At 38.1% G+C, this 12,345-nt stretch overlaps 1 protein-coding gene across 7 annotated transcripts in view; it reads left to right on the top strand.

The window, feature by feature from the left end:
• STXBP5L (syntaxin binding protein 5 like) overlaps positions 1 to 12,345 on the top strand; it is a 188,510-nt gene that overhangs the window by 125,168 nt on the left and 50,997 nt on the right. For all 7 annotated transcript variants that reach the window (XR_003989447.1, XM_030472014.1, XM_030472013.1 and 4 more), the window contains exons 17-18: positions 5,488 to 5,613; positions 10,789 to 10,940. Coding sequence is in view for 6 of the 7 variants with exons in the window: in XM_030472014.1 (XP_030327874.1) it covers positions 5,488 to 5,613; positions 10,789 to 10,940 (278 nt within the window). In the remaining variant the exon portion in view is untranslated. The remainder of the gene's footprint in view (positions 1 to 5,487; positions 5,614 to 10,788; positions 10,941 to 12,345) is intronic.

Here is a 12,345-nt window from a genome sequence, read left to right as displayed (position 1 = left end):
AGCTCCATGTCCTTCTTATGCTGAGGACACCAGAACTCCACACAGTGCTCCAAGTGAGGTCTCACGAGTTTAGAAAGAAGCAAATTGTTGTCTGCTGGAGTACATTTGGAGTAGATTGATATGTTCTTACTAATAAGGCAGATAAATTATGGGTTTGAATAGACTCAAAACAGAATTCTGTACAAGACTCCATAAACTGTAATTTTGCAGCAATTATAGTGCATTGCTGATAACAATTGCTCTCATTTTAATGAATTCATTATTATTTCAGTCTAATTATTATTAAATATTTTAAATGCCTCAATTATTTCAAAGGCAGTTTAAATGAACATCGCCTGACTTTGCAGATACTTTGGGCTGTTGAGCTCCTGAAAATAGCATTAACATTGAAAAGCAATAACATGACACTGTTCTTGTAAAATTAACAATACTTTCTGGCATCCTGCTTATTTGTCCCCCTCATTCAGCCAGGAAGTTGAACCACAGACCTCAGTTTAATCCTAATGTAAACCATGAAAATCAATAGAAAAGGCAAAGAGAAGTTATTAAAAAAATCCCAATGTGAAATCCATTTATGACATTGAAATCAGCAAGAATACAATCAATTCTTTCAGTGGCTAAGATTTTCCTTTAAGGGATTCTTAGCTGATTTTGTCTGGGGAAGAGAGGAATTGTTTATCTTGGAGACAGATGATCTGTAATGAAACAGTAGAGGTTCCGCTGGTTAGCTTGCTTAACTCCACATAAGTTGCTTAACTTCCTTGCTTAACTCCACATAACTCCACCTTAAGCTGCCAACTGATTTTTGTCAGGTTTTACTCAAAGTAAATGAAAACTTATTTTGACAGAGAAGTGATTTGTTCAAAGTAAAAATAATTCTACTAGTAGAACTGCTGGCATGGTCCCTCTTACAGCTTATATAAAATACAGTTTTATATAAAATGTGTACACTCTCATCCTTTTTGATAGGGAAAGGCATATAAATATCCACACTTTTCTCCCAAACCCTAACTGGGTCCACATTCCTCGTGTGTCAAAAAACTTCTGTTTTAAGCAGAATTCCAATGATAAAATGGAAGTAGTGCTGGAAACACAGAAAACCCAAGAGAAACCTGGGTGATGCTGTTGACTTTATATGCAAGTCATTCAGGTGGGCAGCAGTTCAGAATCTAAGATACAGCGATAATAACTTAAAGCTGCAGCCACCTACACATGCAGGGTGAGCGCGTAACTTGAACGACGTTTGTAATCCACATAAAATTTTATATACCGACTAGCTTTTAATCTTGGCTCCATTGTGTTTATTTTCATATCTGCTTCTCAATCTTGTTAGAGAAAATGGGTGGCACTCGACATAATTTTGGCTACTCGGAATTCAGAATGACTGAACGTGTTTGCGTCTGCAAATAGGTACTAGAAAGAAAGTGATTGAAGGGCAGTCAAACACTTGGCATTTTTCTGAACTCGAAAGTAAATGTTTCCAGGAGAGGCACGCAGCAGTGTGGAATAAATATTGTCCTTGCATATTTCAGAAGATTTTAGAATGAAATATGCAGCTATAATAACCTAAGAAATTGATGTATTTGTAATTATGCAGATAAATATTTTTGATGTAAATACTGTCATCAAAAGGCTGTACCCAGAATGTAAGTCTTTGTTCCCAGATACTAAGTATCATCCCAAAAGTAGTTCAGTCAAGGGTTTTGACAGTAGCTTCAAAATTATAAAGACCTGTGATTATCTCATGAAGAAAATTAAACCCCAAGACTTTGCAACAACCAAAATCAGGGTAGCATAACAAGAACAAGATCATTTACCAATTACTGTCATAGGCAAAGCATGCTTAACTTGGGGAAAAGAAATATCATTTATTGACGATTAAAATAGTGAGAAACAAAACCAGCACCTGAAATACCTGCCTTCCACCCTCCTTTATCCCCACCTTCACTCCTTTGTTCCTAACTCCTCTACCTCCTCCACTCCGAGCACTGCAGAGGGTATGGTGGATGGTGGTTGTGGACAGGCTGTAACAGTTCCTCTCCTCTCTGCCATCCCTTCCTCCTCACACTTTTCCCTGCTCTGGTATGGGGTCCTTCCCACAGGGTACAGTCCTTCAGGATAAACCTGCTCCAACGTGGGCACTCTGGAAGCCACAGTTCCTTCAGGAAATATCCACTTGTTCCACCATAGGGTCCTCCAAGGGCTGCAGTGTGGATATCTGCTCCGCTGTGATCCTCTCCACAGGCTGCAGGGGAATCTCTGCTCCTGTACTTGGAGCACCTCCTCTCCTACTTCTTTCACCTTGGTACTTGTGCTGCTGTTTCTCACATTTCTTTTTCCCTCACTTCTTGCTCCCAGGCAACATTTTCTGCCCTTTCTTATATTGGTTTTCCCAGAGGTGCCACTAGCTTGGTTTAGGGGCGCAACTGCATCCTGCCATGGGTATGTGGCACAGACAGCTGGAACCAGCTAGAATGAGGCTGTGTCATGCATGGGGCAGCCCTGGCTTCTCTTCACAGTGGCCCCCTCTGCCCCTCACTTCCAAAACCTTGCCAACTTCTGTACATCTGCAGTTCGAAAGGGGAAAAGGTAGGAGCTGCTCAGGGTCATGAAGGGGAGAGATGTTCATGTCTTGGAAATCCAAGTGAAGGTCTCATTCCTCATCCTGAAATGCTGTATATGTTCTGCTGTGATATCTAGATAATGTGATACCCAGAGGTGTGACCCCATATCCTCAGTAGAATAGCTATACTCTGATAGGGCTATGGAGTTTGAGGAGGCTGCAGGACATGAGAAAGTTGCAGATGACTGTGAAAGGCATCACACATCTAACAGTAAACTGTTTGCCTCCTTCACCAGCTGCACCAGTTGGTGCTTCACTTGCACTCCTGTTTCTGTATGTCCTCTCTTCAGGCTTGACACAACCATGTATTAGCTCTAACAAGGTGTCTTGTGCAACGCTACCACGTGCTTATTTGGTCAACATGCACTTCACTCATAGCAGCACCTCGCTACTGCTATGACTGCTTTTTGGCTCCCATAGGTTTTTGGCATGCTAGTGTTGTATGTTACTGTGTCTGTTGCAGTCTGTCACCAATCATGGGTAACAAGGCTTCTTATGCAAGACATTGAAGGCAGTTACTTTCTTGTCTCTAACTAGGCAAATAAAGTATGCTTCATTTCCATTTACACATTGTCACGATGAGATTCCATTCAAGTTTGGGCCAAGACTGTGGCTGTTAGTTGTTTCCTTTTGCTTGTGTGACTGCAGCAATCCTGAGCAGGAAAGGGAGGAGTGGTAGTCCAGACTGGGCTGCTGGTCCTTGACAATCAGGAGAGAGGAAGAGGAGGAGAGGAGAAAGCATCCTGCTTGCTGAACTGTGCTGTCATTGTCTTTCCTGTGACAAGATCCAAGCTAAGTGGCTGGTTACTGCTCCAGATAAATGGATATGTAAGGTCTGAACTGTACAACAAGCAAAAGACATAGAATAGTGTGCCAAGCCACTGTTAAGGTAAAGCATTTAGAAAGATAGATGAGGAATGACTTTCTCATTAAATAATAAATAAGAGAAAGGTTTGGCAGGGATAGTGAAGCCTCTACAATAAAAATACAAGCAGTACAGCATAAACTGCATTATGGAAATGGTTAAACAATTTGAGACAGGGTGTGATTGTATTTTGAAAGGCAGTTATCAAAGATGTTGTATTAGGTGCAGGTGCCCAGTTTCTGGTGGGGGGGCTGCCTTGGTGTCATTCTAGGATTACATTTTGCTTCATTTTATTTCCATTTTCTGCATCTATCTTCAATTTTCCAAGGTTTCCAATAGCCCTATTTGTCACCACAGCCTCCATCACAAAAGATGCAGTCAGTGTAGCTACAAAAAACTTAATAGCCCTTGTTATTTTAATGAGGAGTTTGAATATCCTCTCTTGAAAGAAGTGCTTACTTATGTGCTTTGGACTAGAAATTACTTGGGTTTTTTTCCAATCTGATCCATCATCTTTTCAGGTGTATAGGCCAGGGCTGCTTGGGAAGCTTGCTGAGTCACATCAAAGTCACATTCAGGAAGCAGTCTGCATCATTGGAGTCATCAAAGATCTATTCTTTAAGATCCAGTACATAGGATAATACTGCTTCAACTATTTATGATAGTGATATATGGATACAGAAGCACTTACCTTAGGAAGAAATATTATGTGCCAAAAATTGCAGTTCTTCAGATTGTGTTGTCCAGGTCTATATTAACTAATTACTCCCCTTCTTCTCCTGATTCTTAGTTTTTCCTTGGGTACTACTTTTCACAGGGATAGAGGATTATATGTGATAGACTACCCTATTAAGACTATGTGCAGAGGGGTGCAACATAAGCACTCTTACCATTTACAGCTACAGTAGAAATGCACTGGCCAATTGGCTTTACGTATAAATTACTACCTACAATGGGAGTGTACTAATGAATAAGATGAATACCTCAAGTGTTGCTGGTTTTGCATGTATCTTCTTTCAGTGTATCATCATGTTATGTTCTACCAGTCAAGAACATGCATAAAGCAGCTGTATGGAAGTGTTCAGTTCTCACACTCCCCCTTAATATGTATACCTTCACTGCCTGCTTTGCAAGTCACTGAACCTGCCATAACAGAATATGAAGAGGTATTAATAATTATATCAGAGTTATATAGGAAGCATTCATTCATTAAGACCAGATTACATACTAGGTGATCATATTCCTAAGAAGAAAACAGCATTTGTTTGCACTAGATGGATGAATAGAATTGCCGAGAGTGTAAGTTTTGTATATACAGTGGTGAGGACCATTACAGAAAGATACATCCTCTCATTTTCTCTTCCCTCTTTCCTTTTATTCAGTCACAGAATAATAGAATCACAGAATGGTTTGGGTTCGAAAGGACTTTAAGATCATCCAGTTCCAACCCTCTGCCATGGGCAGGGATGCCTCACACTAGACCATGTCACCCAAGGCTTTGTCCAGCCTGGTCTTGAATGCTTTACTTTAGAGCAAGAAAGTTCCAAAAATACAGAAATGTCCTGTGTCAAAGTTTCAGAAGAAAGTATTTTAAGTTTTCCATTCCAGTTGATTGTTCATGGTGATTTTAAAAGTGTGCATTATATGGCTTGAGAAAATATTCTGAAAAAGGAAAATCAAAGCAAAATGATTAAGCAAAAAAGATTTTTATCAACCCCCACCTACAACTTCTCCAGAGTTTTTCTTGTAAGGAACATGGAAGATTTGTTTCCACAATAGAACTAAAAGTCAAAACCTGGAATTCCTCCAAAATATCCCTGTTTCATCAGAATGCCTCGTTTCAATGTATGGTTATATGCATAGTATGCTGCAAGTGCTGGTACTGCTTTGTACTTATTAAGGGACTGTTCTTCACTAGTATTTTCTCAAGAGAAGCAGTTGTTATTCATGTCCCAGTTTGTTTGTTTGTTTGTTCTTATTTTGTGCCTCTTGTTTTTAGCGTTAAGACTCGTCCTGTGCGAATGCCGCCTGGATACCAAGCAGATCTTGTTATTCAGTTGGTGTGGGTGGATGGTGAGCCTCCACAGCAGATTACCAGTCTTGCTGTAAACTCTGCTTATGGACTGTAAGTAACTCAGAATTAAGGTTGCATTTTTTTGTTTATTGCACTAAATAATGTCTTTTCCAATTATACTTTGACGTTTCCTGCAGACAATTAAAGTCGAAGTAAAAAGAATCAAAAGGTGCTATAAGCAAGACTCTTGGGTAAAAATTATTTGAACTCGCATAAAGGTTGGAACATGAGCTGTTAAACTGCCATTCTTGCCAGCATTTTTGCTATTGCTATTTAAAAGACTGAATCTTTTCACGTTATTCTGTCTACCCTTTAAAATGAAATCTGATTTCAAATCTGTACATTTTAAAGTTAGTTTGAAAGGATCACCAACATGAAATACATTTCATAAAAGTGATGTGATTAAGTGTTAAATGTCATTTATCATGACATTGTATCTTAGGTAGAAATTGTCTTCTGGGAATAGCATTTTTATGATTGTGCTAATTTCTGTTTACAAGAGAACCAGTGACCTGAAATTGAAAATGGAATAAAGAACATTCAGATGCTAGATCCTGTATTGAAATGCAAGTGAGCATATCTGTGTATAATTTTTTCCTTGGGTTCAATTTATTTGCCAATTGTTAATGTTTTCTCTCACTGACAAATGCCCAGATATATTAAAATGGTTTTCCCTGTAGCAGGTGTTACTCCAGTAAAAACTATAGGCTGTAATGGGTGTTAAGTGTCTGACTCCCACAGATTTTCAGTAAATCACTTGACTCTCTTCAGAGACTTTGGAGATTTTATGCTCAGCCTTTACATTTGTGCAAAAATACTGTAATTTGAGGGTTGTTTTGTCAAGTCTTTGGCTTCAATTTCTAGACAATTTCCTATTCATGAACTCTGAAAGTTTCGTAGACTCCCAGCCTGGTTTGGGTTGGAAGAGACCATCCAGTTCATCCAGTTCCAACCCCCTGCCACGGGCAGGGACACCTTCCACTAGAGGAGGTTGCTCCAAGCCCCTGTGTCCAACCTGGCCTTGAACACTGCCAGGGATGGGATTTCTTTTGTTTTACCATACCTAGATGCATTTGTCAATTGTTAGGGTTTGCTTAGTTTGCTCCCTTGCAGGTGTCAGGTTTTAAGGCAGCATCTGACTTCAGGAATAATCACACCATTTTCTTACCTGTAAACTACTGACAGGTTCCAGTTCTCATGGCACTCATAGTGGTTTCCTAAACATACCTGATTCAATCAAATGCTTTCAATTGTGTACTTTGCTAGGAGCAGTAACAGTTTACAGGATAGCCTCCTTTAAAACACCATATAATAACTACTGGAGTGTTTCAGCAGTAAATGCATTTATTAATAAAACAGCCCAATAACCTAAATTTAACCTTTCCACAAAAACTACCAAAGAAAGGCTGATTTCTTTAAATTTCTTGTGCAGAGTCTCTTCTCTCTCCCTCGCTCTTGCCTCTCTCAACTTTTATCTTGGATCTACAACAAGGTACAATCCTACCTTTTATCTAGCCTCACAGTGAAAAAACTGTGCCACTTCAGCATGAAGCTTGAGAATGTGTCATTTTTGCTGTGCTAGCTGTAGGGTTATTTGGCTCATCTTTTGCATAACAGGTTTTTTTCCTATACTAATCAGTTTAACTAGGAGGAAGGCATAAGATAGTGTGTTCTGGAGTGTCTCCTTCCAGTGTTCTTTTAATTACTTTGATGTCTCTAACTGTTACTGATGTTACTGCAGCCATGACAGAACTAAAGCGAGATAGAACAAAAATTGACCCCAAGCAAAGATAAAAGTCTTCAGGCATTGTGAAACTTTATTTAAGATATTTTGCTTACTTTTAAAAGGACCAAGCTACAAACTAGAAGTATGAACACCTGTTCTATTGCTGTTGAAATGAATCACCAAAAATCTTCTTTATGTTATGAAAGGAGACAAGAAACAATTACAAAATGCATCAATTAGCACTGAAAATCTACAAGGTTAAATACAAATAATCAATTTGGTTTGAAGTATGTACAGCTGGACTGAAAGCAGTCCCTGGAAATGTACTACCAGCTCATGTGAGGAAAATCTCTTGGCCGATCTAAATAACTGTCAAGAATGATGAGAATTTTATGACATTTCTGTGAAAGATACCCAGATATAGATAGATAGATGTAGATAGACAGACAGACAAATAGACAGAGATAGATAAATAGATAGGTAGCACAATGATACCAGAATAGAACATATCCTAGCAAGTAATTCTGTTCATCACTCAAAATTGATAAATTCATGATGCTTATTGTGTATTTCGTAAAGACTTGGATGTCAGCATTTTTTCTTAAGCCTCGTTAATAGTAATGTGATGTCTAGATTTTCTTATCATTCCTCAGAAGTGTTATAAAATTAAAAAGCAATTTGTGATTTTTCTTGGGAAAGTATTTTTTTTTTTTAGGTGTAAGAAATATCATATCCATGCTTGTGTGTGAACTTTAAGGAGAAAAATGCAGACCAGGAAGTGGTGCTCCATTTCAGTTAATTTGCTGCCTGCAGAGTGAATGATCACTAGCTCTTTTTGTGACTCACGTTCTCCAAAATTAATAAATCTCAGGTGAATTATTTTCAAAATGCAGACAGCTGTAAGTTTTGTTCCCTCGAGTATTAATAGATGAGATTGACACTTGTCATTTTTAGTCCTTTATTTCTCTTCTCTGCCTAGAACACAGCGACTTATGAACACAGGAATTGCTGTCACAGTTTATACTAGTAATCTTTTTTACTTCAATATCTTTCCCTGGCAATGCCTATTAACATATGCTTTAAAGCAAAATACAAGAATGCCTAAAACAGATGGCAAAAGATTTTTTTTTTTTACTATTCTTTATTAGTCAATTTGTGTCAAGAAGCATGAAGACATAAAACTTTGTACAGAATGATCTGGCAAATGTGACAGAGTCCCAGGGAAACTCTCTATGTTCTTCTATTAAGCAAAAGAGGTTTTAGTAATTTCTGAAACAGGTATTACTCTACGTTCATAAAACAGAGAGTTTATTTCTCAGTTCACCTTCAGATTTTTTCATGTAAGCATAAAATACTGCCAAATAAAAGTGTATTTGTACACACTTAAATCTGGTGTGTATTAATAGCTCCTAAACCTGCTGATCAGTGAAAAGTCAATGGCAAAAAAGGAGTATGTTCATGATATTTCCACAGATAGTGTACTGAAGTCACTGTTCAGTCAAGAGTAGAAAACATGGTGTAGTAACAACCTGTAGAATTTGAGCCACTGCTGTAGATGATGCCTTAATTTCCCAGTATGATAAATGAGAAAAACTCACCTCATTTTCACCCCTTACCTTTTCTGTTTGTTATATGGAACCCTCTTTTTTATAGTGGAAGCAGAGGAAGAACAGGTACAACAAAGGAAAATGTTCATCTACCCTGCTTCCCCTTCCTCCATCTTGTTATTTCTCTCTTTCCTTATTGTTTTTCCACACACAAATTCATATATCTCCTTTAAGATATTTTGGAGCTATATCAAGAAGTCAGGTGGAGTTGAGTGCAGAGCTCACTTTTAGTGTGAAAACTGAGTGTTTAAATATTTTGCAGGGCTTTGAACTGTCCACCCTAATCACTTTTTACATAAAATCCCGAAACTTGATCACAAATTATTCCTAATCTGATTGAATCTGGTTCGGAATTTCAAGTTTCCTATGGCTGTACCCATAGTTCTCTCTATCTGGAAGTTAAATTGCAGTCTGATAGAAAAGGAAAGACTTCTCTAGAATAATTGTTAGAATTTAATATTCCTGCTTAAATCAAGTCTCCAAAAAAATGCAGTGTCAAGAGTTTGGCATATGGATCCTTTCAATAGTCATATGCTCTCTGGATTTATTTGTCATTATTTAAATAAGAAAGAAATGACTCAATTTTGCTTGTCTATTTTAATATTAAATCTTAAATAGGTTTAATGCTTTAGTGAGAATATGAATCATAGAAGGTTCTGGGTGGAAGGGACATTAAAGCTCATCCAGTCCCAACCCCCTGCCACGGGCAGGGACACCTTCCACTAGAGCAGGTTGCTCCAAGCCCCTGTGTCCAACCTGGCCTTCAACACTGCCAGGGACGGGGCAGCCACAGCTGCTCTGGGCACCCTGTGCCAGCGCCTCAGCACCCTAGCAGGGAAGAACTTCCTCATATTAAAGAATGAATGAAGCAAAGATATTATCTGCTGAGATATGTGGGTTTCCATATGCTATGATTAACTTTAGACTTTCTCCCAGGTCTTACATATAGGCATGTTTAGCACCTTTTTTACTTTTCCTTAGACAGATTTACTTTTCATTTTTCACTTTTCCTTCTCCCCCTCAATCTCCACCCCTTCCAAGCTGGGGAAAAAGCAAGACCAGAAAACATTTTTATGGGAGAGGAGGAGAAACTGCTGCTGTGTTCCAGTACAACTTCTTCCCTCTTTCTGAAAGTGTTGTCAGAAGGAAGTCAGTAGAAGCAATAGAGAAGAATTGTGACAGAATGCTTCAGAAGGGACTTTCTAGGCAGCAAAAGAAATAAATTGTTCCAACTCTTTACCCTTATGACAATACTGCAGTCCAGTTCTTAGGCAATCTCACGCCAGTTGAAAGATCTTGCCCATGAATCAAACCACCATCAAAATGCCACTGGTAGAAGCACTTTAGAGGGGTAGGGCCTGTTTTAGCAACAATCTATACTGTAGCCACACTGACAGAGTTGGAAGAAAATTTTATAAATACCTTTCAGATTTGGATACCTCCACAATACAGCTTAATGTGTTTTATTATCCTTACATTTAGATTAAAATAATTATTTATACATCTATTGGTTTGTATATTTTAATTTATTTTCATATTTTATATAGATGTAAACACTTTTTCAGATCTACATCCAGATTTGTAGGCTTAATTTACATCATTATTACTAGAGTTATACTGTTCACTAAAGCAACATTTAGACATTATTGCAATGCATTTGGCACAGAAACTTAATTAAAGTGGGAAGTCTGCTTTCTGGAATATTGCCTCCTGTGTTTCATGACACAATCTTATAAATTGAGGATTGCAAATCTGAAAGAATGGTGAAATGTAAGCTTTGAGTAGTTTCTGAAAGAAATGTTTATGGAGAATCCATAATAATAAATAATAATTATTGTTTGCACCACTTAATTAAATATTACTAATACCTTTGAGAAACATTTCTTTTCTCAGAGTGGCATTTGGAAACTGCAATGGTTTGGCTGTTGTGGACTTTATGCAGAAGACAGTACTACTGAGCATGGGAACCCTTGACCTATATGGATCAAGCGATCCATACCAGCGTCAACCCCGTTCACCTCGCAAAAGCAGGCAGTTTGCTGCAGGTAGGAAATAAATTATTGTGGCTATAAGCCTGTTATGTTCTTTGGTTTTTTTGCCTGTGGCTTTCTATAGTGCTTTTGAAATGCATGACTATTTGCTGGCCAATGGAATTTCTGTAACTTGACAAAAGAAGCCTGACAGGTTCTCAGAAACAAAATGTTTTATAAAGTCTATTCTTTGGGGATGGAGGTCAGCAAGTAATTCTCTTAGCTGAGTCTGTAGCAAATCATAATGAGCAGAGCAGTCAATTATTTCTCTGGCAGGCACTTTAAGAGTAGTCTGTATGCTGTTTTCTTTCTGGTTTGAATAAGTTCATACCAATAGGTAAGAATTCAATTTAAATTTAATTGTATCTTCTGCCAAGTGCTTTTCATTGGTATTTGAATAAGCAGTTGTGTCTGGAGAAGGGTAACACCTGAGAGACATGCACATTAGCTCAGAATAGCCACTTCGTTAATGAATTGAAACTTTACCATATTTTAAAATTTGATGCCAAGAGGATCACATTTGTGATCCTCTATGTAAGTAATAGCTATTCTTATGCATTGTGTGTTAGAAATACTAGTCCATCAATGCAGCTAAATTATACCATATACTTTTGATTGTCTTAAAAATTTACTTCTGTGAGAAAAAAATCAGGTGGTCTTTTGTTTCAAGTCTTTTTACTCTCATATTCCATAGTAACATCCTAGATAGAGCCAGACACAATTATGACATGCGTTTTATGTAGCTGTGGAGTTTTAGAATTACATTTAAAAATCTGTTCGAAAATGTTGTTTTAAATCTAACCATAAAATTCTAAAAGCAGCAGATTATAGTGGGCCTGTGACATCAGCTATTTCATCAGCAGACCGTGCACTACATCATCAAATCCTATTTCTCCATAGAGTGAATGGAAACTTTTTTAAGTTGGGAATATGTTTGTACTTCGAACAAAAAGTAAAATATAGACAATAAAATTTAAGTCTTCAGGCCTGCTTCAGTTCCTGAAAATCTGTTTATCTCACTTTCTAGGCATTTAATCACGGCAAGCTTATTTCTCATCTGTGCCAAGTCTTTAAGATGTAAATTTGGCACAGCTGAGGAGAGAAGAGACGAGCAGCTTTAAGCTACCTTCAGCTTCTCTTTCTGGTTCAGCCAGCCTCACAGCAGCTCCCAAAGTAATTTAAGCAGCTAGCCACAAGCAACATGCTGCAGAGCTTGGTACAAAAAGCAGAGGGTAGCTGGTATAGAAATAGCTGTTGCCAGCACTGTGCCACATAGGTTGTCTATGTCAGTCTTGGCCAGTACTTTAAGGCAACGTTCCAGCTATGCAGCGCTGCTAGAATGGAGCCCACTGGGGGTAAGGAATACAGACTTCTAGATTGCTCATAGAAACTATGCACCTAAAAAAAGCCTCAGCTGCTT

Source organism: Strigops habroptila, chromosome 2, assembly GCF_004027225.2.
Source record: "Strigops habroptila isolate Jane chromosome 2, bStrHab1.2.pri, whole genome shotgun sequence".
NCBI lineage: Eukaryota > Metazoa > Chordata > Aves > Psittaciformes > Psittacidae > Strigops > Strigops habroptila.
Note: the sequence above shows the minus strand (reverse complement) of the source record. Positions and strands in the feature narration are given on the sequence as shown.